Source organism: Macaca fascicularis, chromosome 20, assembly GCF_037993035.2.
Source record: "Macaca fascicularis isolate 582-1 chromosome 20, T2T-MFA8v1.1".
Classification (NCBI taxonomy): Eukaryota; Metazoa; Chordata; class Mammalia; order Primates; family Cercopithecidae; genus Macaca; species Macaca fascicularis.
The window spans coordinates 20842088-20857064 of NC_088394.1; the positions used below are offsets into that span (position 1 = coordinate 20842088).

General features: G+C 37.5%; 1 protein-coding gene across 4 annotated transcripts in view; it reads left to right on the plus strand.

The window, feature by feature from the left end:
- Positions 1-14977, plus strand: part of LOC102133268 (phospholipid-transporting ATPase ABCA3) — a 116411-nt gene that overhangs the window by 31651 nt on the left and 69783 nt on the right. For all 4 annotated transcript variants that reach the window (XR_012429360.1, XM_045383137.3, XM_065537554.2 and 1 more), the window contains exons 9-12: positions 1915-2065; positions 11143-11241; positions 11535-11700; positions 12670-12967. Coding sequence is in view for 3 of the 4 variants with exons in the window: in XM_045383137.3 (XP_045239072.2) it covers positions 1915-2065; positions 11143-11241; positions 11535-11700; positions 12670-12967 (714 nt within the window). In the remaining variant the exon portion in view is untranslated. The remainder of the gene's footprint in view (positions 1-1914; positions 2066-11142; positions 11242-11534; positions 11701-12669; positions 12968-14977) is intronic.

The following is a 14977-nucleotide window of genomic DNA, read 5'->3' on the forward strand; positions in this document are numbered from 1 at the left end:
CTTTTCTTGAAATCTCTGTCTAGTTTTGATATCAGGTTTATGTTGGCCTCACAAAATGAATTCAGAAGTGTTTCTTCTCTTTTGTCATCTGTAAGCATTTATATAAGGCTCTACTATTTTTTTCTTAAGTGTTGGATAGAATTAACCAGTAAAGTGTCATCTGGGTCTCAAGATTACTATTTGGGAGAGTTTTACTAATTAAAAGTCTATTTCTTGGCCAGGTACAGCGGCTTACACCTGTAATCCAGCACTTTGGGAGGCTGAGGCAGGCAGATCACTTGATCTCAGGAGTTTGAGACCAGCGATCTCAGAGGTTTGAGACCAGCCTGGCCAACATGGTGAAACCCGGTATCTACTAAAAATATAAAAATTAGCTGGGCATGGTGGTGCATGCCTGTATTCCCAGCTACTCAGGAGGCTGAGGCAGGAGAATCACTTGAATCCGTGAGGTGGAAGTTGCAGTGAGCCAACATCATGCCACTGCACTCCAGCCTGGGCGACAGAGTGAAAAAAAAAAAAATATATATATATATATATATATGTGTGTGTGTGTGTGTGTGTTTGTGTGTGTGTGTGTGTGTCTTTCTTTGAAAAATATAGGACTATTTAGATTTTCCATTATTTTTTGTGAACTTTTTTATAACTTTAATTTTTTTAGATAACTAATATCCCCTTAATTATCCTTTAAATGTTTGTATTACGTTTGTTAATGTCTTGACTTTCATTTTGGACACTGATTATTTGTGTTTTTCTCTTTTTTTTCTTGATCATTCTTGTTAATAATACATCCTATGAATAAGAATAATTTTTAGCTTTATTATTTTTATCATTTTTCTGTTTTTTATTTAACTTATTTCATTGTTCATCTTTATTATTTCACTTTTGTTTCTTAGTTTGGATTCATTCACTCATTTTCTACCTTTTTAAGATGGAATATTATTATTATTATTATTTATGAGAGGGTCTCATTCTCTCACCCAGGCTGGAGTGCAGTGGCATGATCTCTGCTTACTGCAACCTCTGCCTGATGGGTTCAAGTCATTCTTTTGCCGCAGCCTCCCGAGTAGCTAGGGTTACAGGCACATGCCACCATGCCACCACGCCACCACGCCACCACGCCCAGCTATTAAGATGGAACATTAAATCATTGACTCTTAACCTTTCTTCTTTCAAATATAGGATCTAAAGCTATACCTTTCTTCCTAAGTCCTGTTTTAGCAACACCCCACAAATTTTAGTAGGTTGCATTTTTATTTTCATTCAGTTAAAATATACTGTTTCTTATGCCTAAAGCCCTTCCTTTGACATTTCTTGTAGCATACTTTTGTGGGTAATGAATTATCTCATTTATGTTTGTCTCTACTTTTAAAATATATTTTTGCCATTTATAGAATTCTGTGTTGATTTTTGTATGTAGTAGAGACAGAATTTTGCCATGTTGGCCAGTCTAGTCTTCAACTCCTGACCTCAGGTGATCCACCCGCCTCTGCCTCCCAAAGTGCTGGGATTATAGGCATAAGCCACCATGCCTGGCCAATTTCTTCAGTTTCTGAAAGGATTTTTATCTGACTTATTTACTACCTGGCATGTAGTAGACAACCAACAAATATCTCTTTAATGCATATTAATCTTGTCCTCTCAGATTTCAGTGTCAATAGGATGAGAAGCCAGATAACGAGGCTTTTCATCCTATCTCTGCTCTATCTGCTTATATAATCCAGATCACTATCAGTCCCTAAGAGAAATAATGAAATTATAAAAGAAGTACTTATTAGGCTCCTTAGAGTTGTGATTTAATGATCTGTGACATGCCCTATCTTCTAGCTTACACAGGTAATGAAAGTCACGTGTGATCTCACAAGTGTGGGAAATACAAAATCGTTTTATTTGTTCTTCTACATGGATTTTTCTCAGGTGTGGGATACCGCATTGTCATGGTGAAGACACCTGACTGTAATGTTGAAGAAGTCTCAAAATTAATTCATTATTATATACCGACAGCCACTTTGGAGAATGATGTTGGAACTGAGTTATCTTTTATTCTGCCCAAAAATTATGCACACAGGTATGGATCCAGAGAATGCTAAATGAGTAATTCTTAGCCAGAAATCATTGTTTCTTTTCCTAGTTTCTTCAGGCTTAACAAGTAGAGTTTATTTAACAAGACAAAAATCCTGTTACAGCTGCCATTTGCACTGAACAGAGAGATGCACCTAATGGCTATAGTTTTCTGGTGTTAATTGGGATAACTGATGAATGTTTTTGGTGCTCCTGGTGAGTTGAGTGAAGGGAAATATTAAGATAATGAGAGGAAAAAAATGGATGGCTTAATTAAACATGGCTCTTAGAGTCAGGATGACATGAACCGAGAGGAAATAGGCAGCTTGGATTCACCAGTTAGCCAAGTTACTCATGAAAGGGAGTCAAAGAATAATAACTTTTCCTGTGATAACTATCCTAAAAAAAAGAAAAAGAAACTAAGAGTATTCATTGGTAACTTTCAGAGTATGATATTTTTAGCTTCTTGCCACATACAGTTACGTAGTTGCTTTGGTATTCTCTAGATTCAAGCCAGTTGTTATATTCACAAAGAATATGGGAGATGGGGGACTTTAATTTTTTTTTTCCAGAACAACAGGAATGTGTCATAAAAGAAACAGTAAAGGAAGAAGAACTGTGCCATTTGAGTTCTGTTCACTCAGAAAATCGGGAAGTTCAGCCTGCTGTGGTAGCTCACACCTGTAGACCCAGCACTTTGGGAGGCCAAGGCAGGCAGATCACCTGAGGTCAGGAATTTGAGACCAGCCTGGCCAACATGGTGAAACTCCATCTCTACTAAAAATACAGAAATTAGACAGGCATGGTGGCAAGTGCCTGTAATCCCAGCTATTCGGGAGGCTGAGGTGGGATAATTGCTTGAACCCGGGAGGCGGAGGTTGCAGTGAGCCAAGATTGCGCCATTATGCTCCAATCTAGGTGACAAGAGCAAAACTCTGTCTCAAAAAAAATAAAAAAGAAAGAAAGAAAAGAAAATTGGGAAGTTCTTGAACCAGCAGCTTGGGGCAGCTAATCAGGCAGTGGAGTAGAACCAAGACCCTAGTCATAAGTTGGAGTAGAAGAATTAAATACAGTGAAAAACTGGAAATAATATTCTAGCTATGTCTCCCTGGTGATACAAGGCAGTTGACTCATTCAACCAAGGTGGGAAGCAGGCTTTATGTTGGTGCCTTAGGCCAGGTTTGTAGTCATGATCCACCAGGAGCTACAGAATCCATCTGAAGGAGAGACACAGATAAAGAGCTTGCTTGAGCTTGCTTGAGCTTGCCACACTATCTGCCTATCCTAATTTGTATGGCCACAAACGGCATTCTCAGACAAGAACAGAAACACCATGTTGAGATTCTAAGACAGGAAATGTGAGAACGTGGAAGCAGATGATATGGTGAGACCACATCATCTTACTAATCGTTTGCACTCAGAAGAAAGAAATAGGAAGATACTCTAGAAGGTGAAGAACTGATTGTAGATTTCTGGGCTGTAGATATAGAATGACACACACAGTACAAAATAAAATGAAAATCATGAATTTAGGGATGTATATATTTGCTCAGGATGACGTTTTCTCTAACAGGGAGAGTTGTTTTTTATATATATACTTTAAGTTCTGGGATATATACGCAGAACGTGCAGGTTTGTTACATAGGTATACATGTGCCATGTTGGTTTGCTGCACCCATCAACCCGTCATCTACATTAGGTATTTCTCCTAACGCTATCCCTCCCCCAGCCCCCGACCCCCTAACAGGCCCCGGTGTATGATGTTCCCCTCCCTGTGTCCAAGTGTTCTCATTGTTCAACTCCCACTTATGAGTGAGAACATGTGGTTCTAACAGGGAGAATTTTTTTTTATTATTATTATTACACTTTAAGTTCTGGGGTACATATGCAGAACGTGCAGGTTTATCACATAGGTATACATGTGCCATTGTGGTTTTGCTTCACCCATCAACCCATCACCTACATTAGGTATTTCTCCCAATGTTATCTCTCCCTTAGCCCCCCACACCCCCACAGGCCCCACAGGCCCCGGTGTGAGGTTCCCCTATGGGGAGAGTTTTAAGCTAAAAGAATTGGGATGAAGAAAATACAAGAAAAAGAAATACCTATACATCTAGTTATTTCAGAGCATAATATGAAAAGAATGAAATGATGGTTAAATAGTGATTTCTACCCCAGCTAAAATTTTGATACCTAACAGCAATTGAGCACTTAGTTTCTACCAGACATTGTTCTAATATGTATTTATTTGCCTGAATAAATACTATGGAACAGAAAAGTAGTAATTTTTCATCACATATACCTGTATTTCAATTCATTGAATATATCTCATAAGGAAAGTCATCTGGAAATTTTAAAACAAACTGGGCCCGGTGAGTCACACCAGTAATCTTAGCACTTTGGGAGTCCAAAGCGGGCAGATCACTTGAGCCCCGGAAATTGAGGCTGCAGTGAGCTTAGATCACGCCACTGCACTCCAGCCTGGGTGACAGAGTGAGACATTGTCTCAAAAAAACAAAAAAAGAAAAAATTACATATATGTATATATTTTGAGATGGAGTTTTGCTCTTGTTGCCCAGGCTGGAGTGCAGTGGCACAATCTTGGCTCACTGCAACCTCCACCTTCCAATTTCAAGCAATTCTCCTGCCTCAGCCTCCCAAGTAGCCGGGATTACAGGTGCATGCCACCACACCCGGCTTTTTTTTTTTTTTTTTTTTTTTTGTAGTAGTAGTAGTAGTAGAGATGGGGTTTCACCATGTTGGCCAGGCTGATCTCGAACTCCTGGCCTCATGATCCACCCACCTCAGCCTCCCAAAGTGCTGAGATTACAGGTGTGAGCCAACGCACCCGTCCAGAAGAAGAAATTTTAAAACAAGGTCGTAACTTGTAAAACAATGCTGAGACTTGGTAGAATGAAACCTAAGCTTAGAATGTAATAGCGGAATGATAGATATGAGACACATCAGAATAGTGCTGCATATCAGGGAATATTTATATGCTTAAAATTCTAGATCTAGAAGGTAGAAATGTACAGAAAATAAAAACAGTGGGTGACCACAGGAGGAGAAAGAAACAAGTTACATATCATTTTGTGAAACTCCTGCAAGCTAGAAGGAGGAAATGCATAATATATTTTGGATACAGGTTTGTTTAAGATTCATAGTGAAGGGAATAATTCAAGTGTAGACTTGTAATACAGACATGATTACGGTGTGTGTGTATATATATATATATAGACATGTGTTGCTACAGGTCTCCTGACACATTCCTGACTTTTCTTGCCAATGATTAAACTTCCTAGAAAGATGGAGGAAATGAGAAAGAAACTGCTACTGTAAGCCTAATTCTGATCATCAAGAAAATGTTGGTTGAAGATTAAAAAAAAAAAAAAATGTCAGACAACTTCGGGAGTTTCCCTTACACCATGGTAGACTTCGTGGCAGAAAAGGAGGAAAAGAACTTGATAGATTCAGGCACATACAAAATTGGAAGATATACAGAAAAGCAAGATTCCATAGCATGATCTTTTGAAAAGAAATGATCCTCAAGAATGTTTGGAAACTTCAATATGAAATTCTGACCACCAAATCCCAAATCTAAAGAAAATAGAGCAATACCCAAAGTGTAGTAAACAAGAACAAATAAGACAGGCTGATACAGAATATTACTAGGAAGTCTAACCCCCTCAACGTGTTATTCAAGGAAAGTTTTGAAAGTAGTTAATATCATTATACTCTTTTTTAAGAGTTTGGGGTATCTTGAGCAAAGGTTGGCTCCTAAGCAGCACAGTTGGAAAGATATGTGAGGGTTACAAAAATCTATGTTGTGGAACAGAAACAAAGCTAGTATTTGAGATAAGGACCAGCAGGTTAATCAGGAAAAAATAGACTGGAAATTAAACGTGTACATGATAGATCCAGATGAAATTTTATGGCATGAGTTCTGCTTTGGCAATGCCTCTTTTTATGCGCCTTGATTTCTTCTAATTTTGCCTCCATTTGTATTTTAAAAATGGAATTTTGAGGTTGGGATCTGGCAGTAAGAATAAGAAAAATCAGAAGCTAGATCTTTCCCAAGCATGTCAAGGAAAAGAAGCTTCAATGCTGTCATCAAGGAAGCAAAATTTCTCAACTCCTCTTTAAATTCAATATTGTTGATCAAAGAGAATGATCTTTTAATTAAAAAGGGATGCACAGCAAAAAGGAAGACGAGATATTCAGAGTGTTCCTCACAGCTGCAAATAAATTACAGTCTCCAAATGAAGATGTACACACGAGCCACTCAGATCGCCATGAAGGGATTGTAAAGGAATAAATGCTAAAGTGAAGTAACATTGTGACAAATGAAGAGAATATAAAGCATACTTATTTTTACCTTTTTACAAATGATATGATGACTCTTTTTTTTTTTTTTTTTTTTTTTGAGACGGAGTCTCGCTCTGTCACCCGGGCTGGAGTGCAGTGGCCGGATCTCAGCTCACTGCAAGCTCCGCCTCCCGGGTTCACGCCATTCTCCTGCCTCAGCCTCCCCAGTAGCTGGGACTACAGGCGCCCACCACCTCGCCCAGCTAGCTTTTTGTATTTTTTAGTAGAGACGGGGTTTCACCGTGTTAGCCAGGATGGTCTCGATCTCCTGACCTTGTGATCCGCCCGTCTCAGCCTCCCAAAGTGCTGGGATTACAGGCTTGAGCCACTGCGCCCGGCTGATATGATGACTCTTAAGGTCAGAAAGATTCAATCAAATCATAATAGTAGATCAAATGGAAAGATTAAATCAAATAGTTATTACTGATACAGGCTGAAATTGAACACAGGCTGAAATTGAACACGGGCCCATTTAGCTCCAAAACTTTTTGCTTTTCCATCTATACCATGATGTTAGAAAACTGGAGACATGCCAATCTCATCCTAATTTTAAGCTTCGCAAATTGATACCACCAATGATACCAAAGTTGATTTTCAGCAAAAAAAGAAGAAAAGAAAAAAACAATACCTAGAATGAGAATTCAGAAGAAAAATCACTTTATCAAGGAGAATCACACCTAAATCTTAGACATAATTTCCTCCTGAAATTGTATATAATCGTATGTCAGTCCTGGAGAAATATCAACCTCCTTTTATAAAGATGGGGGAAAAGAATGAATTGTGGACAAGATACTAAATTTAAAAATGCCAATTCTGAACATTATTGTACTGCAAAAATAGAAAACTTCTGAAACTCTCTGCTTTGTAGCCTTGATCAAATTAAAGAAGATGCTATGAATCTAGACCCAGCAGTTTTGAAGAGGAAAAGTGAGATAAATTCTTGATTGGGTAATTAAAAAAACTGACCAAATAATTATGGCAGAAAATAGCAGAACTGATGAAAGAGAAGACTATGTCAAAAATTCTTCCCAGAACTATGCAAAATTAACGAAGAATAAGCAAGCATTACATTACCACTACACACCCCCTAGAATGGCTAAAGCTAAGAAGACGAACTATAACGTGAACATGGCAACCGGCTCTCATCGCTGGTAGAAGTGTAAAATGGTGAAACTGCTTTGTAAAATATTTGGTCATTTTTGGTAAGCTCAGTATGTGCTTACCCTATGACCTAGTAATCACACTCCTAGTATATACCTAGGAGAGACAAGTCCATTAAAATACATGTAAAATAATGTTTATATTCACAGTCACTTTATTCATACTAGCCCCAAACCAAAAACAACCAGAACATCCTTTAGCAGGAAATGGATAAATACCACTCAACAATAAAAAAGAATGAACTATGGCCGGGCGCGGTGGCTCACACCTGTAATCTCAGCACTTGGGGAGGCCGAGGCAGGGAGATCATGAGGTCAAGAGATAGAGACCATCCTGGCCAACATGGTGAAACTCCGTCTCTACTGGAAATACAAAACTTAGCTGGGCGTGGTAGCCTGTGCCTGTAGTCCCACCTACTTGGGAGGCTGAGGCAGGAGAATCGCTTGAACCCGGCAGGGGGAGGGTGCAGTGAACCAAGATAACACCACTGCACTACAACCTGGCAACAAAGCGAGATTCTGTCTCCAAAAAAAAAAAAAAAAAAAAAATGAACTAGTGGTATATGCAACAACATGAGGAAATCTCACAGACATTACGTTGGGCCAAAAAGCATATGCTGTAAGATGCCGTTTATATAAAACTCAAGAAAAAGCAAAACGAATCTTTGGTTCTAGAATTCTAATACAATTGTTACCATATGTTGTGTGTATATGCACATATGTATGTGTGTCTGTGTGTGCAGATAAAGGGGTTGTCAACCAGAAAGGGGCATCCTGGAATACCCTTCTGAGACGCTGGAACTGTTCTCTGTCTTATCTGGATGTTATCCAGGTATACTCATATGGAAAAATTCATTTGCCACACAGTGCATTTTACGTATGTTGCACCACAGAAAAGAAGAAAAAAAAAATCTAAATTTAAAAATATATGTAGTGATGGAAAGAAGTACATCAAGTATTTAACAGGGATATACTTGAGATAGATTCTTTTCGTTTTTATGTTTTTCTCTATTTCCCCCAAAAGATAATATATATTATCTGTATAATATCCATATGTATTAAATATCGGTATTATATATAGCATATAAAACATATAATTAGAAAAAAGGTTTATAAACTTATATAATTAGAAAAACAGGTCAGATTCATAATAGGACTTTATAATACAACTGACTCATGAAATAATTTGTTTTGTTATTTATTTCTTTATTCTGTTTTGCTTACTGTTTGCTTTATTACTGAGGAACCTAGAGTTGACTAATCTACTTACGGTTGCATGATGATAAAAATTAAAGAACTTATTTATTTCTGGAGTATATGAATTAGAAAGTGAAAGTCTCTCATAATTACTGTCCATAGAAGTAATCCCTGAGAAGAGTTTGATGTGTATTTTTATTTTTGTGTGTTTATTTTGTTTTGTGTTGTTTTTATTTGGATGCATATTTTTCAAGAACACCACATATATATATTGACATGTATACAATCATAGTAATAGTTTTTTATCTTTTATTATTTTTTTTTTCTTGAGATGAAGTCTCACTCTATTGCCCAGGCTGGAGTGCAGTGGTGCGATCTCGGTTCACTGCAACCTCTGCCTCCCAGGTTCAAGCGATTCTCCTGCCTCAACTTCCTGAGTAGCTGGGATTACAGGTGCATGCCACCACACCCAGCTAATTTTGTATTTTTAGTAGAGATGGGGCTTCGCCATGTTGGCCAGTCTAGTCTCAAACTCCTGGCCTCAGGTGATCCACCTGCCTTGGCCTCCCAAAGTGCTGGGATTACAGGCATGAGCCACCGTGCCTGGCTCATAATAATAGTTTTCTTAGAAATGGGATTCTACCATACTAATGTTCAGAATCTTGCCTTGTTTACTCACCAGGATTTCTCAGCCAGCTTTCTGTTAGGAATTGTAGGCTTTCTTCATTTATGAAACAACTGTGGAGAAATCTACATTTTAATTATATCTTATTCTGTCATATATTCATACTGTAATTTATTTGTTCATTAAGCTGGTGATGAATATTTAGGTTATCATGACTTTGTGCTATATTAATACATTTGAAGCAGTACACAATTTAATTCTAACTTCGTCATATATTGCATAAAGCCAAAAGAACCAAAAATAATTTTGCCAAAATAATAGTGTATTAACAGTGGTTATCTTTGATGGATAGTGTTATGATAATTTTTATTTTCTTTATATACTTATTTTCTGAATTTTGTACAATGCGCACACGTTAATTTTTTTTTTTTTTTTTTTTTTTTTTTTGAGACAAATTCTTGCTCTGTCACCCAGGCTGAAGTGCAGTGGTACAATCACAGCTCACTGCAGCCTTTACCTCCCAGGCTCAAGTGATCCTCCCACCTCAGCTTCATGAGTAGCTGGAACCACAGGCATGTACCACCATGCCCAGCTGACTTTTTTTTTTTAAGAGATGAGGTCTCACTATATTTTGCATAGGCTGGTCTCAACCTCCTGGCTTCAAGCAATCCTTCCACTTTGGCCTCCCAAAGTGCTAATATTACAGGCATGAGCCACCATACTCAGCCCAAATTTAAAAATGAAAAAGAAGAAAATATAAGTGAATCCCAGTAGAGAAGTCATATATTGGAAATGAAGAATTGTAGTGTAGGAAAAATGGGCTTAAAATATGTCAAAGACTGGCTGTCACACAGATGAATTAAATAACCTCAAGGTGTAAGATTGGAACTAATGTGCAAAACTAGATAGAATGTAAGCTTGAATATGGAGGCAAGTTTGATAGATTTTTTAAAAGGAAATTTTTAATTCCCCTAACACTGAGTGTGTGCAAAGACAGGTTCAACTAAATGGATAGAGATAGATTTGAGAACTGAAGGTTCGAGAGAGATTTGAGAACTGGAGGTTTCTGAAAAAGATAATCGTTTGAATACAACATTCTGTAATGTCTTCCCAGGAAGACCATTCTTTAAAAGACTTGATGTCTCCACATTGTATCTGGCTCAACTTCCATAGACTTTTCTGGACATTTAATCACATAATTCCCTCTAAGTCTTTAAGTTTTACTGCACTTACTCCATTTTCTATTTTTTAGTATTTTTTAAATTGTGGATGATTTTCTTTCTTTTTTTAATATTTACTGAGTAATAGGAACCATAGCATATATGTACATGATAAGTTAGCTCATGTTCATGATAAGTTAACTCATGACTAGAGATATTAACATATATACAGTCTCCTGATCCTTGTCTTAGAAGACCAACAGTATGGGTATCCAAGAACTAAGTAGAGTGGATTCACCATATTTCCTTTTTCTCTTTTACTTTAAGTATGAAATTGATATGTGTGCACTGCACAAAATTCAGAGAATAAATTGCTGTAGCAATTTGCTAGTCTCTTTCTCTCCATTTGTCCCACCTTTCTGATTTACCAGAGACATAAACTTATAGTAAGCATTGAAATGTAAAATGATCTACATTTTCCCTACTGCTGAGAGGAAATTATCTTAGAAGAAAAAGACATAAATATGAAAATCATCTGGTTTGGTGCTAGCTTTTTCTGTTCCTCTTCTACTCCTAGTTTTGAAGCTCTGTTTACTGCTCTGGAACAAGAACAAGAAAACCTGGGCATTTCTAGCGTTGGTGCCTCTGTCACTACCATGGAAGAAGTCTTCTTCAAGTGAGTGACAATGTATAGGGAAAAGAAAATCTCTGGAGGGAAAAGAACATGTCTTAGTTCCCTTTGTAAGTTCTCCAGACTTTCAGGTTTCATCCAATAGAAATTTAAGGGCAACGGGGCATGTTTGGGAACCATTGCTCTACCACAAGTACCATGTTGCTTCCAAGTAATGATTTCTGCCAGGCAATGAGCACACCAAGGAGCCTTCTGAGTTGGGGGCTGCAACTCACATTCTTCAAACAGGATACTTTGGGGTAAGATTGAAATGAAATACTTTGTGCTTTTTTATGTAGGGTCGGTTACACAGAAGAGTCACAAACAGATATCGAAGCTATGAAGTCTTCCTCCCAAATGGGCCGAGCCTCCAACAGGAACCAGAATAAGAACATGTCAAGAAATGTTGAGGGAGCAGATCCTCCCACCCTGAATGAAAGCCCTACTATTAACTTTAATACTGGGGTAAGCACCTTTACCAAGAAACCTGGTGTAGATATGGTTGGAGTGCAAGAGGTACACTTCGTCGATCAGATGGCAAGCAGTCTGTGCCACTTCCTAATCAGTTTTCTAATGCAGAAATGATGGGTTTTAGATAAGATAGCAATGGTTTGCTTTCACCATTGTTATTCCTCCATCCTTTTTTTCTGTTTTAGAATTCATTTCTTTTCAAATCAGTAACCACAAAATGTGTTGGTTTATTGAGGCTAAGTTAAGGGTACTAGTGAGCCTGATTTTTAATAATTCAATATGCACAATATTTTAAGTATTCTAAGTTTTCCTATTGGGAATTGTTACTGTGTAAGGGATGGTTCCCTAATTAGTATGATCCTTCACAGTGGAATTCTGAGTTGCCAAATATTTTCTTCATTCTTCTTATAATCATCTACTCCTTCTATAAAGCACCCTAGTTTTCTTGGCTATCAGGAGTCTGAGGAAAATCATCCTTCTAAGATTTTTGTGTGTTATATCTAAAGCCAAACTGTAAACATTTTATTTAATATATTACAGCAGAGGTCAGTAAACCTTATGTAAAGAGACAACAAATATTGAAGGCTTAGCAGACCATCTGGTGTCTTTCACAATTACTCAAGTCTGTCATTATAGCCCAAAAACAACCATGAAAATACAGAAATAAATGGGCATCGCTGTGTTCCAATAAAACTTTGTTTATAAAAACAGGCCATAGGGCCATAGTTTGTTGACCCCTGCCTCATACAAAGAAAAGATTGATCATACAATTGTGTCCTGTCATACTACGCTTAGGTTCTATTCCAAATACTTACTTATATAAACTTTATGTGTTTGTAATATAAAACTTGTATATGTTCATACCACAGAATTTCAAAGCATTCGTCTTAATGGAGTTCAACATGAATGGCATGTTTAAGTCTATACCTATTGTAATGTTATCTTTTTCTCATTTTTCCTTAGTGTTCTCTCTACAGCCAGCAGTTCTGTGCCATGTTCGTAAAGAGGGTGATGTTCAACTGGCGCAACTGGAAACTGCTTTTGTTACAGATACTGGGACTCATAGGCTCCCTTGCCTTTCTCTTAAGTTCTAGTAAAAATTCTTCACAGCATGAAATGATTAGGCAAATGGAGTTGAGTCAATATGGTCAAACCATTGTGCCCTTTTCTATTTCTGGGGCTTCTAATTTGACTGCAGATCTCTCAGAACGCCTTAAGAGTATGCTCGAGTCTGACAACCAAAGACCTCAGGAAGTACAAGGTAAAGCTCACTGAGGAAAAAAAAAAAGAACTGCTCTCAGAGACGATCTTCTTGTGTTACTTCCAAAGAAGGTCTTAACTATAGTGTTTGGCTACCCACTCTGTCCTTCCCCTGTTAGTCACAAATGTCTTAGAGACAGTTATATTCAAGTCAAAGAATGCCGTCATTTTTTCAGATTTTTAAATTTATTTATTTTGTTTTAACTTTTAAGTTCATGGGTACATGAACTAAGATTTTTGTGTGTTTTACTTTATCTAAAGCCAAATTGTAAATGTTTTATTTAACATATTACAGCAGAGGTCAGTAAATCTTATGTAAAGAGACAACAAGTAAAGATACAAGTTTACCTGTGTAACAAGGTAAACTTGTATCATGGGGGTTGTACAGATTACTTCATCACCCAGATATTAAGCCTAGTATCCATTAGTTATTTTTCCTGATTCTCTCCCTCCTCCAACCTTCCACCCTCCTGTAGGCCCCAGTATATGTTGTTCCCCTCTATGTGTCCGTGTATTCTCCTCATTTAGCTCCAACTTATAAGTGAGAACATGTGGTATTTGGTTTTCTGTTCCCGTGTTAGTTTGCTAAGAATGATGGCCTCCAGCTCCATGCATGTCCCTGCAAAGGGCATGACCTCATTCTTTTTTATGGCTGCATAGTATTGCACGGTGTACATGTACCACATTTTCTTTATCCGGTCTATTATTGATGGCATTTGGGTTGACTCCATGTCATTGCTATTGTGAATAGTATTGCAATGAACATACACATGCATGTGTCTTTATAATAGAATTATGTATATTCCTTTGGGTATACACCCAGTAATGGGATTGCTGGGTCTAACTATATTTCTGTCTTTAAGTCTGAGGAATCACCACACTGTCTTCCACAGTAACTGAACTAATTTACACTCCCACCAACAGTGTATAAGCATTCCTTTTTCTCTGCAACCTCACCAGCATATGTGTGTTTTGTTTTTTGTTTTTTGTTTGTTTGTTTTTTACTTTTTAAATGATAGCTATTCTTAAAAGTCAAGAAACAACAGATGCTGGTGAGGTTGTAGAGAAATAGGAACACTTTTACACTGTTGGTGGGAATGTAAATTCGTTCAACCATTGTGGAAGACAGTGTGGTGATTCCTCAAAGATTTAGAACTGGAAATACCATTGGACCCTACAATTCCATTACTGGGTATATATCCAAAGGAATATAAATCATTCTGTTGTAAAGATACTTGCACATGTATGTGTAGACGTGGAATCTACCCAAATGCCCATCAATGATAGATTGGATAAGGAAAATGTGGTACATATATACCATGGAATACTATGTAGCTATAAAAAGAAATGTCCTTTGCAAGGAGATGGATGAAGCTGGAAGCCATTATCCTCAGCAAACTAGTACAGGAACAGAAAACACCTCATGTTCTCACTTATAAGTGGGAGCTGAACAATACATGGACACAGGGAGGGGAAAAACACGCACTGGGGCCTGTTGGAGGATGCGGGGAAAGAGCATTAGGAAAAACAGCTAATGCATGCGGAGCTTAATACCTCGGTGATGGGTTGATAGGTGCAGCAAACCACCATGGCACACATTTACCTATTTAACAAACCTGCACATCCTGCACAGGTACCCCCAAACTTAAAAAATAAAAATAAACAAATGAATAAATAAAATAAAAAGCTAATTATAATAATAATAGCTCTTCTGACTGGTGTGAGATGGTAACTCATTGTGGTTTTGATTTGCATTTCTCTAATGATCAGTGATGTTGAGCTTTTCTTTATATGAATATTGGCCATGTGTATGTCGTCTTTTGCAAAGTCTCTGTTCATGTCGTTGGCCCTCTTTTTTATGAGTTTGTTTTTTTCTTGTAAATTTGTTTAAATTCTTTGTAGGTGCTGGATATTAGATCTTTGTTGGATGCATAGTTTGCAAAAATTTTCTCCTGTTCTGTGGATTGTCTGTTGACAGACAATTGTCTTTTGCTGTCTAGGAAACTCAACA